Below are 12,967 nucleotides of genomic sequence, written 5' to 3'. Positions count from 1 at the left end.
CCTTCCTCCTTTGCTTCCTTCTTTCCTCCCTTCCTGCTTTCCTTCCTTCCTGCTTTCCTTCCTCCTTCCTCCCTTCCTTCTTTCCTCTGCCATTCCTTCCTCTGTCCTATCTTCCTTCCTCCCTTCTTTCCTCCCTTCTTCCTTCTTTCCTTTCCTCCCTTTCCTCCTTCCTTCCTTCTTCCTTCCTCCCTCCCTCCCTCCTTTCCTTCCTTCTTCCTCCCTTCCATCCTTCCTTCTTCCTCCCTCCCTTCCATCCTTCCTTCTTCCTCCCTTCCATCCTTGACTCGAGGACAACAGGAGGATTAATTTGTGGAGTATCAGTCAGCACCATCAGACCTACAGTACTTCGGAAGCTCATTACTGCTAATTGTAGATGAAAATTAGATTTACTGTAAATTACAGCTGCAACAATTTGTTGATTAATTGATTAGTCGCCATTTATTCAATTAATTTCCAACAATTTTGATAATCTATAAATCATTTTGAGTCATTTTTAAAGAAGAAAATGTCCAAATTCGCTGATTTTTAAGCTTGTCAAATGCAAATATTTCGTAGTTTCTTCGGTTTATGATGACAAACTGAATATCGTTGTGTTGTGGACAAAATAAGGCATTTGAGGACGTTACCTTGGGCTTTAGGAAACAGTGATTGACATTTCCACTTCATTTTATGGACCAAACAACTTATTGATTAATGGAGAAAGTAATCAACAGACAGATTAATCAATTATTTAAATGCCTTTAGCTGGAGCCCTACTGTGAATGTCAATAAATTAATACGTAACTGAAGGCCTTATTATCCTGACTGGTTTCTGTCATTCTGGAAAATGGTCTATAGGTCTCTCCTTTTACATGATACTCTGGATTTCTTGACATTATTTTACAAACAAAACTGTGGAACAATCCCAAATCATAAAACATGTATTCTTAATGTATTCTCTGTTATTTGTATTCTTGTATATTTGTTACAGGCGCTGAGATTTTGTAGTTGTCTTGTAAAGCATATCCTCTCACCAGTTTTATGTCTTTGAATGGTGATATTGAAGTATTTAAACATATTTTATAGTGCTGAGCTGAGGTTATTATTTGTAAAACGTTGAACTTGACTTCTTTCATCTTTTAAAATCTTTCCCTTCAGTTCGTTTTACACATGTTGCCAGTTTTCTTCTCCCTTGAGCTTAAATAAACTGTTATTAAGAAAAAAACACAAAGAGCAAGGCAAGCAATCTGCTTCAATGTCAAGGTGGTGAAACCCGCCCCCCAAAAAACACAAACTGTAACTAAAAATATAAAGAAACCTCTTTAATAAACAGAATGATAAAGAACCAAGGGCAAACAGGACTAAACACATCAGTGCCTCACCATCCAAAATATCTTAAAAAATATACTGTACACTACAGTTCAATGAAAATACCTGCAGTAATAAAAACAAATGGTTTGAACTTTTTGAAATATCCAAAGCAGTAAGATTTAAGCAGTTATGGATCATTATAAAGTTTTAATTACAGAATTGTCCTTCGCTACACTGAGTTTACACATCACATCAATAAAACAATAAAAACTCCTCTAGAATAAACCAAAAATCATCCCTAAGGCTGGACTTCTGTAATTCACCTGTGAAAAAAACACACACATTTATTTTTTACTTGAAAACTTTGCACCTCAGGGATGCAGTATGTGTGTTTCCATTTAACAGATTTGCAAAGTTGAGATACATTTTGGCACAGACATCATACACATATTATAATTCAGCTGGACCAACACTTTACATCCTGTTAAATATAAACTTAATCAATCCACACTGGAATCTAAGAAAAATATGCTTCTTTGAACCCTCCTGTTGTCCTCGAGTGAAGGAAGGACGGAAAGGAGGAAGAAGGAAGGAATGAAAGGAAGAAGGAAGGAAAGGAGAGAGGGAGGATGGAGGAAAGAAAGAAGGATGGAAGGAAGGAAGGTAGGAGGGAAGAAAGAAGGAAGGAATGAAGGAAGGATGGTAGGTAGGAGGGAGGAAAGGGAAGGAAGGAAGGAGGGAGGGAGAAAGGAGAGGACGAAGAGAGGAAGGAAGGGAGGAAGGTAGGGGGAGGAAAGAAAGGAAGGAAGGATGGATGGGAGGAAGAAAGAAGGAAGGACAGAAGGAAGGAAGGAAAGAAAGAAGGAAGAAAGGTAGGAAAGAAGGAACAGTCAAAACAGACGGGGTCAGTTTGACCCGGGAGGACGACAGGAAGGTTAATATCCAATCTCTGACTTCTTCTGTAGTGAAAATGACCCATTAAATGTTGTTTCAGCTACATCTGTGCCTGTGTGTAAAACAGATGTGTTGAGAAACAAACACATCATGTATGAAAGATGCCACTAAATGTATTGATCATTGCCGGCTTCTGCAATCAACAAATTACAATCGATCACAATTACAATCAGCTAATTACAATCAGAGTGATCAAATCAATGAAGAAGAAAGGCTTTTTGTATTTCGTTCATTTGACACTTGATTAGGATCCGATCAATACTGGGGTTTTTTGGGATGGTGCTGATACCGATATTAGGGAGATTCTGATATCAATAATCTTACAATTTTTGCAATGATCCCCTAAATGATGATGTTTTACAATGTAAGAATAAACTTAATTGTTAAAAATGACATCAGAGCACTGACACAATAAACATCACTGGTATTTTAATAATGATAAATGACTATAACTAAATAACTAACTTCATATATGTTAACCTTGAATTAAGAAAAAGGATCAAATGTACATAAAATGCTGTCTATGTAACTTTAATGAAAATATCAGCATGTATTGGACGACATATACGCTGGTAGTAATATATCTGTAATAGATCAATATCAGCATGGTTCAACATGGTTTTTATATCCCAGGAATCTCAACAATCTCCTCTCTCCAATCATATATGGAGATTTGAGCTGTATTGAAAGCTTCTGTACATGAAGATGAAATATTACACATTTTTAGGGTGTTTTTTTCCACCACAGAAGAAGTCTCCTACAGAATGAATGGTACTTCTCACATGCATTTCTTATATATTTCTATATATCTATCTATATATGAGTGAACATAGCGAGAGTTCAGAGGGTTAATGGATGGCTGCCACATCTCGGGGGGGAAAATAAATTCACCATGTTGCCAGTTAATGAAGACCAGAGCTTATACATTAAAGAGACTATATTTGTACATACTGATAATTGAAATAGAAAAGGTATTGAGCTGCTGTATATTTGATATTTCACTAGGAAATTGTCAAATAAAGGAACATATTATGTTTATTAGAAGTGCTATAAACATCCTTGTTGATAAGTGATTCATTGCTCCATACATTTTACTAAAAATAAAGCTGCCTATACGTCTTCATATTTTAGTTGAAGCTTCCCTTTTCACATTTCTAGGCCTAAAAAGCAGTAAAATGTATAAATCTACCAATAAAGAATCCCTCAATATTTTTTTTAAGCTTAACCAGATAACATATTTTCCAATCAGATTAATCCTATTTCCTGTGCTCTGCGTTGTAGAACTAGCTTTTCTGTCTCACTATCTTTTTTTTTTTTATGACTGTGAGACCATATCGTCTTTTAACTTTTCCTCCTCCACAAACCAAAAAAAAAAAAAAAAATTAAAAAGCCTTCGACACTCCCCTCCCCTCCTCTCCCCTCCCTCCTCCCTCCTCACTCCTCCCTTCCCTCTTCCTTTCTCCTCCCCTCCCTCTTCCTCTCCCCTGCCTTCAGGTCTGGAAGAAAAGAAATGATGAGCTGGGATTTAATATCCTCAGAGTTTCTGATTTCGCTTTCATCCACACAAACTCAACGATGCCCTGTTAAGATATTGCAACCTGGCGAGCTCTTTATCACTTTTATTGGACTGAGGAATGGTGATAGTTTGGAGCACACAGGATGGAGGCTTCTGTGTTGGTTAAATCCAAAAGTATATGTTCAGCAACCAAAAAGTCCTAATCTGATTGATTACACGCACAAAGAAATCTGTGATAATAAAGGGATAGTACGTGATCTAAGGTGGAGAATATATTACATGGTCTGTATGTAAAGAGCACTTTAAACACATGCTCTGCATCTGTCTGAGGGTTATTTTCTTTCTTTCTTTCTTTCTTTCTTTCTTTCTTTCTTTCTTTCTTTCTTTCTTTCTTTCTTTCCTTTCCTTTCCTCCCTTCCTCCCTCCCTCCCTGCTACCTTCCTTCCTTCCTTCCATCCTTCCTTCCTTCCTCCATTTCTCCCTCCCTGCTACCTTCCTTCCTTCCTTCTTCCTTCCTTCCTTCCTTCCTTCCTTCCTTCCTTCCTTCCTCCCTCCTTTCCTTCCTTCCTCCCTCCCTTCCTCCTTACTCATTTCCTTCCTTCCTTCCTTCCTTCCTCCCTCATCCCTTCCTCCTGTCCTTCCTTGACCTGAGGACAACAGGAGGGTTAACTGACTAGATATCAGCCAAACAATTTTTTTTTTTAGAAAACATAACTTGAACATCTTAAGAAATGTTGATGATTTTGATGAATCATTTATCAGAAATATCTTCTCTAGTGCAAGACTTTGCTGCTTTTCTTAGCTTTTTATCATTTTAAACTGAATATATGTGTGTTTTGGACCGTTGCTCAGATAAAATAAGCAATATGAAGACTGACTAAAGTGATAATTTAATATTCAAAAACATAACCTAGAGTTCAGTTGATAATGGAAATTACTGTATGGTAACGCTGTATTGTGCAGGCCCTTTAATTTTCAACCCTGTAGCCTTTGAATCATGTTCATATTCAACTAAATTGCAACAGTAAAAACGTTCTGCTAGAAACGTAAAGCTGCTGAATGAAGTTTTCTCTCAACATAATGAGAAAATGTTGATGAACTTGTTTGGCATGTGAACGTATGAGTTAAATGTTTACAGACAATGTACCTAGTGTTTTTTTCTACTCTACAAAAATATCCAATGCTGCAGCAAAATATCTGCACAATATCTAGACACTACAACTTTTTTATGGTTGTGTTTAGACTCTGGCAGCACTTAGTAAAAGTTAGATAAAGATCATGGTTTTGGGTCTAAAGTGGACCTAGAGTATTATGCTCATCTCCAGCTCTATATTTTTATTCTGGGACTCCACTAGAGTGGCTTTGCGTGATTCACAGTTCAAAAAACCTTCATGCAGCCCATCAATTTAGCTTCTGTCTCTAACAGGCAGCCTGAGCTCGTGTCTCAGCATTGTTAAACTTTTAATGGGTATATTTAGACTCTGACAGCACTTGGATGAGGTTAGAGGAAGACTCTGGTTTTGGTTTATAAGGGGACCTATTATGCTCATTTGCAGCTTTATATTTTTATTCTGGGACTCCACTAGAGTCACTTTAGATGATCCACAGTTCAAAAAAAAAATCCTTATTTATTTTATACGTGCCCTTTGTGCATCCTCTCAGTTCAGCCTCTGTCTCTAACAGGCAGTCTGAGCTGCTGTCTCAGCATTATTCAGCTTTTAATGGTTATATTGAGGCTCTGACAGCACTAGGATGAGGTTAGGGAAAGTTGTCTTGGTTTAATACAGAAAAGAGTCTGCAGTGATTTAATGCATTATGTGTTTATTAACATTCAAGCCACACCGCCATTTTTCACTAAATTTAACCTAAACGTTCTAACTTTAGAGCAATATATAAATGTAGCTTCATTTATTCAACATAATATTACCTGTCATTATAATTCTGGCAGTGATTAACATTTGTCAGTGCAACATAACTGGTAATAACAGTAACGTTATATGTGAACATAGGTTTCTAGCAGACACTGTACTAATTTCCTGGAAATTGTCTTTTATTTGCAGGTATTTATAACAGGCAATTTCAAAGGCATCTTACTGAAAGGGTGGAAATTATATGAATAAAAAAGAAGCTAGTTTACCCTGTAATTGAGAGTTCATCTTGTGCTTGAATACCTTTTAATTTGGGATCTTGGAAAACCAGGTTTTTCACAGATTTTACTTTTAAATATTTTGGTCTACATGGCAGATTTTTTGATTTCTTTCAAAAAAAAAAAAGGCAAATAACTACTGTTGAAATTCACAATTCACAATTCACTGAAACCAGGGTTAGTTGATGAAAATGTACTGTATATCTGCTTTGTATGTCTAATATGGTTTTACTTTTTTAATTAATTCCTTTAGTGCTAAATTCACGTACGTTGTGTTATTGCCTATGTAATTGATTATCCTATTCTAATTGAAATTATTTTGATATTTGTCTATATTTGATAAATGTTTGTAGCATGGAAAGGGACTATAAATTGCATCTCGTCGTATATTTTAGCTCAAACCTTGAACATATTGGCACTAAAGAAAACACAGTACCCAGGCGCAGGTTTACAGAGTATTTTGGCTTCACGTCAATCTCTTATCTGGATCAATTTTGTCCTCAATTTGGAAACTTCAACAAAGTACACAACTAAAAGAACAAAAAACACACAAAACAAGTTTTCCATTATACTGTTAAACACATCAGATTAAATGTGGATCGATTGTCTCATCAGAAAAGCCCTGAGATCATTCCTGTTAGCAGAGATCACAGGCAGGCTTATAAAGCTTAAGTAAATCAGTGACACACTGAAGCCGTGTAATACCTTGTAAATAGAAATAGGACTTAATGACCAGTGAATGGTTTTACAGGGAGCCATTGGAGAGAGACTAACACTGGGATAAAAAAAAGGTCAGGCACTCTGGTTCTCTTGAATAAGTTGAATATTTCTAATAGGTGCCTGCAGGTTAGTGATAAAAGAGTGGAGCCTCCAAGGTGAACAACACACTTTTTGGAAATTGCATCGTAGACGGGTGGAAGATCTCAATTATGGATGACACTAAGATTATAGATATATATATTTTATCTGTATCCTTTGGGAAACTTTACAGCAGTTGCAATAGGAAGTGTGATGTGAGTTATGTACAGCTTGGGGCCCACAATTAGCTTTATCTGGATACACAAAGGAGAAGTTGTATTATCACGGGTGTAAAGCTGAGAGAGATGAGGTGCTCAGTGGCATAGAAAACTTTCCTACTATCTGTCCCTACAGAAATATCATATATATTTATTACCATGCCTGTACTCTATGAATGGTTTGGGATACACTAGGATTAATTGGATGATATTGTTTGCTTGACGTCAAACATAAAGCAAAATATATTATCTTTGTTTTCTTCATATACATTTGGCTGCTGGATTGTTTTTTTTTTTAGGTTTATCTGCTACAATTGTCTATAGCGCTGACAGTGCAGATAGCTAGCTAAAAGCAGTTAACCTCATGTGTATCTGTATTAAAGCACAAAATTGGATTTCAAAACTTACAAGAAACTTTAAGACTCATTTTCACCCAGTCTCTAACGTGAATGATACAGGACAGTTCTCCAAGTGCAACCCCAACCCTGTCTCCTACAAATTACATTCATAAATATACATATATACAACTAAATTGTTTTCTCACAAAGTTGCATTCACAAAAATAATTGCTGGCTGGATTATGCTCCCAGGAAACCTTTTTCGAAGTAATTGAATCTACATTTATATATCGATCTGAGGTCAGAGTGGGTTAGGGTGACTGGCGGCAGTACAATATGTACGTGACACCAGCGACGCAGGTTCACATACTGGGTCAAAGTATTATCTAACTTTAACTAATGCTGCCAGAGTCTAAACACAACTACCAAAAAAAAATCATATTGATCTAGTTTGTATTAGTGGACATTTTATTGCAAGATCAGATATTTTAGTAAAGGGAAAAAAACTATACTACTTATTCATACAGTGCCGATAAAAAAAAGGATTCATCCCCTTGTATGTTTTCCCCTTTAATTGCTTTTATAAATGGAATCATGGTCAATATAATTTACAAAAAAAACTCCTCAAAGTTAAAGTGAAAACACATTTTTACAAAGTAATGTCAATGAATAAAAAAAACAAAACATATATATGATGTGAAATAAGTGATTCTTGTAAAAAAAAAAAAAAAAGGGGGGGGGGGGGGTGACTTTTTTAGCACTGTATGTTCAATATCAATATTTTTGCAGCTTGCCAAATAACCCTAACCCTAACGTGTGTGTCAAAGTTAACATAGGCTATTAGCATAAGGTTAATATTAATATGTGAACATGCTTTAAGTCTTTCTTAAGTCAGATTCCAGATACAATAGTTGTATTTAGGAATAACCCTAACATTCTGTGACTTAAATGATTAGATTTTTCTGTGAAAGTGATTTATGTTGTGGATCAGATTGACAAAATAACATAAGAAAACACTTGAGATCTGAAATAACTGAAACACAGTTGTAAACTCTGCTGAAAGAATGCCTCATTTACACAAAAAGCCAATTAACAGCATCTCTCTCATCTCTCTGCTATTAAAAAAGTGTGAAAATATGTATTATAGCAAAATTAGATGACTATCAATACCTCACAGATGCCAAATCATTCACCTTTACTGGGGGAGGTGGGGGGTCTACTTTAAATAAACTAATTAATGTAATGTGTCAAAAGGAGCAGTCTGGAAAGTGGTGAAAACATAAACACAGACAGACTGCACTGACAAAGAGGAACAGCGGTCATAAAGTTGAATGAAGTGCACAAACAAGGCTGCTAATTAGCATGCAACACAATATGACTCACTCACTTTAAGCTCATTTATCATTTCAAAAGTTTTGATACTCGTGTCAATACAGTACCTGAACTTGTGTTCCGATATGAATAATCCCTTTTTTGTACATCAGAGGGATATACTTTTAACCTTGAGTTTATTTCGTGATGTCTGTGATTGTCTCTGATCCTCCGTGAGCTTGCTTGTTTTAAGTCTTCGTTCTTTTGTAATGCCTGCTTATGTTTTTTTTTTCTCTCTGTTGTACTTTTCTCACAAAATAGATTGTGATCTGAATGAGACGACTCTGCTGATTAAAGGTTATAGATTAGATTTGGTGCAGACGTTCATCTTTCCCGCAGCAGGAATTTTAATCATAATTGGCGATCCTCTTCTGACTTTAGACACTTCTTAAAAAGTCAAATTTTTCATTTCACAAAAGCAGCCAAATGTTAAATGATGTCTAAGAAGAACTCTGCCTAAAATTGGCAATATTTTTAACAAAATCAGGAACTATCAGATGAAAGAGTGACTCAAAGAAAAAGTAAAGATCTTTACTGACAGTATTCGAGTTCCGGTCCTCTGAAATGAAGCCAACGTGGAAGTAACTTAGAACTGCATTCTATCAAAAGGCCACCAGGGGGCGACCGTTTTGGTGTCAAAAGGACTTCCGTCTCTTTACAAGTCAATAGAGAATTCACCAACTTCTCACTTGATTTCTAACCTCAGTAAACGTTTTCAAAATGTGTTTATGGTCTCAATCGCTAGTTTAAAGCCTTCTTCAATGCAGTATGATGTTCATTTGTGAAATTTTGGCCTCCCTGATTTTATATTTGACGATAAAGCAGGGTATGCATTAGGGCGTGGCTACGTCGTGATTGACAGGTTGATTGCCCAATGTCCTCGAGATCCAGCCCTCGCAACCATAGCAACCTCTCCCGCTCTGCCCATAACCCCGCCTCATGCCCATATAAGTAGAATCTGTGTTTTTACGTCCATTTCTTTTATACAGTCTATGTTTAATACCCATACAAGGGGGCTGACTATCTGGCAAGTGTAGGAACTATGTATATATATAGATATTTATTTATGTATTATAGATAGGACACATGCACAATGCACTTTTGTTCTTGTCATTTATTCTCTACTTTTGTTACTTTTACTATTTTAAATCCCTTTCTGCACTGTCATGGAGCTGAAACCTAAGACTTTTCCTGTCTTACATTTGTGTAATGAGATGTAAAAATAGAAATAGAAAGAAACTTGAAACTTAAATTGTGCCTGTCTGTACTTTTTATAGGTATGGTGTCAGTGCTGGACTTGATGCAGGGCGGCTTCCCCTCCAGAGCTCCCTTCCATGAACTCTACAACATGTATGAGAAGTACATGCCTCCCAAACTCACTCGCCTGGACCCGCGCCTCTTCTGCAAGGTCAGTGCTTGCAGTCTGAGCACAGGCCTCCCGAAAAAACCTATTTATCATTTTAATACAACTTCATTTCATTGTTTATTGATGACCTGCATGTTTCTGTTTTGCAGGCTTTATTTAAAGCTCTGGGACTAAATGAGAATGACTACAAGTTCGGCCTGACAAGAGTTTTTTTCCGGCCCGGGAAGGTGAGACTTTCTGAAAGCCTACTCTATATTCCCCCCTCATCACTAGCTAATATAGGCATTGTTCCCCCTAAAGAAAGACAATACATTCAGGGGGAAAGCGCATTAGTCATGTTGGCTGCCGAGTTGAGGCGAGACAAGGTTTTTCAAATGAACCAGAGCCAACAGATGGGGTTTTCATTTCTCTGCCAGACCGTTATTCATCACATTTGGGTTAGACATGTTGTTTCCAGGAGGGGGTTTGTTAAAGTTCATGCGTTTGTTGCAGTGGACTTTCGGTACACACTGTGAAGGAGGAGCTGTGACTCTGACACTGTGACTCTGAGGAATAAATAAATACTGATGTCTTCTGTTGACTGAACTCTGATGCTTAAATTACTCTTCACGTCCCTGTGGAGGAGTTTTTGCTCTAGAGGCAACGATGCCCTCCAAGAGAGACATAACATCACATGCTGCTTGTAAATTATTATTTTAACCTGCTGGTAGACAAAGGTAGTTGTGTTTTCGAGGTTTAAAATGCTGAAAGTAAGTTTTAGGTTCAAGCTATTTTGTCTCATGAGGATTTTGATGTGACTAGCTCACTTTTATGGTGGTAGTCTGAAGCTTAGGATGTCCAAAACTTGATGGACAGCCACAAAGCTGCATTTGTAAGAACATATGGACGCTGAAAAAATAATGTACATTTATGAAGGCAGCAGCAGACTCTAGATTTCAAGATTTGTAAGTTAGAGGTTTCCAGGGTACAAGATAACAACACACCAACAAATATAAGCCACAGTATGACAGAGTAGATCACAGCAGACTTTCAAATCAGGCCTATCAAGTGTTGGAAAACATTCACCAGTATTGGTATGGATGCTTGGTTATGTTTTAAAATGTATGAGCAAGCTTGGAAACAGGCATAATTGGCAGGAGGGGTTCTGAAGGTCCTCAACTCAGAAAACATTACCTAACCTCTTGGATTAACCAAACCTAAAAACGTATTATTGAGAATCACCAGAAGGTTTCAGAGCAACAGAGCAACAGAGCGATGGGCTGAATAACTCACCGCTGCATGGTGCTGCTCTGTCTTGTCTGTCTGCTCGCTGTCAGTATCGTCTTCTTATACAACGATGTTATCAGCTACGAATTAGTTTTTCACTGTGTGAGAAACTGTAGGTGTGGAATGGGAGCGTGTAAAAAATGTCTCATTGCCTGAGTCTAAGGCTGGACAATAAATATATATCGATATTATAGCAATATTGTCTTAGATTTTGAATATCGTAATATCGTCATATGGAATAATTGTTGTATTTTCCTGCTTTTAAAGGCTGCATTGCAGTAAAAATGTAATTTTCTAAGCTTAAGACTGTTCTATTATCTGCCCCTTAATCCACTTAGTCATTACATCCACATTACTGATGACTATTTATCAAAGATCTCATGACCTAAATATTCTGTGATAGCAAAAATAGTCATCCCTACAATATTGATAAAATATCAATATGGAGGTATTGGTCAAACATATTGTGATATTTGATTCTGCCCATATCTCCCAGACCTGCCTGAGTCTTATGGCCAAAGTGTGAGTGATGGCAGCTCAGTTAATAACCACATACACTTTAACGAGGGTTTGAGCAATAGGACGTTGTTGTGAAGCTGTTGTGCTTTAGGAAAAGAAACAAATCACACAGTAGTTTGTTCTCTGTCAAGTTAAATCATTCAATCATGACAAATAGACTCCAGCTAACTTGACTCTTTTAGTGTATAAAAGCACAGTTCTGACAATATACCTCTCACCTGATTCCAGTTCGCAGAGTTTGACCAGATCATGAAGTCGGACCCGGACCACCTGGCCGAGCTGGTGAAGAAGGTCAATAAGTGGCTCATCCACAGCCGCTGGAAGAAGGTCCAGTGGTGCGCGCTGTCCGTCATCAAACGTAAGCATCTGTTCTCCTACAGGCAGACTGGGCACAGGTTTCTGTACGAATTTCATAGAAAAATATCCTCAGGGTTTTTAATCACAGTGTTACCATGGTTACAACATCCTGGAAGAATGATTAATAATAGTGATGGTAGGTGTGTATCCGTTTCATCTGAAGTTTAGTTCAAAAAGACTTGAAAAAACATTTTCACTAATGATAATAACTTTATTTTATTAATTAATAGGAATCATTTCATCTATGTAGAGTAATAAAATAGGCTAAAAACTTGAAATAAATAATGAAAATGAGCATGTTTTGATTTCAGGAACACACTGTAGATGCTTTAAACCACACAAAAAGTTTTCTGATTCTCTGATAGAAGTTGATAAAGTATATGCCAACATGTATTATAAGGACAGTGTGAAGCAGCTGTTTGCTATACTCCTGTTTTGTTTTCAGGTTGAGTTGTTTGGATGCCGTTTTAATAAGCTGAGACTGAGTGGCCCCTATTTCCATAACTAAAGCGGAATAGATGTGTGAAGATCTGCCACTCAGGGTCATTGTTGATCCACCAACAACAGCACCAGGTTATGAGAGAAAATAAAGTTACAATATCTTGCGATGCCTTTTTGAAAAATATGATGTAGAGAGAAGTAATGGTATGTCAAGAGACAACAACAGTAGCCTCCGCCATCATTATGTAAAACAACAGAAAGATAATTGTGTAAAATAATGTTTCGAGGGGCTTTTTCCAACTCGAGAAAATTGATGAAACACTTGCAGAAGCATCCTTCAAAGGACAAGCAGGACAGTATGTGGCAGAGATGCAACAAAAATAGATG

At 37.0% G+C, this 12,967-nt stretch overlaps 1 protein-coding gene across 1 annotated transcript in view; it reads left to right on the top strand.

Annotated features, from left to right (window-relative positions):
* myo6a (myosin VIa) overlaps positions 1 to 12,967 on the top strand; it is a 161,390-nt gene that overhangs the window by 99,117 nt on the left and 49,306 nt on the right. The window contains exons 21-23 of the mRNA XM_053336497.1: positions 9,909 to 10,039; positions 10,147 to 10,224; positions 12,011 to 12,140. Coding sequence (XP_053192472.1) covers positions 9,909 to 10,039; positions 10,147 to 10,224; positions 12,011 to 12,140 — 339 coding nt within the window. The remainder of the gene's footprint in view (positions 1 to 9,908; positions 10,040 to 10,146; positions 10,225 to 12,010; positions 12,141 to 12,967) is intronic.

The sequence above is a fragment of the Scomber japonicus genome, chromosome 17, assembly GCF_027409825.1.
Source record: "Scomber japonicus isolate fScoJap1 chromosome 17, fScoJap1.pri, whole genome shotgun sequence".
Taxonomy (NCBI): domain Eukaryota; kingdom Metazoa; phylum Chordata; class Actinopteri; order Scombriformes; family Scombridae; genus Scomber; species Scomber japonicus.
This window is presented reverse-complemented; position numbering and strand designations above follow the sequence as displayed.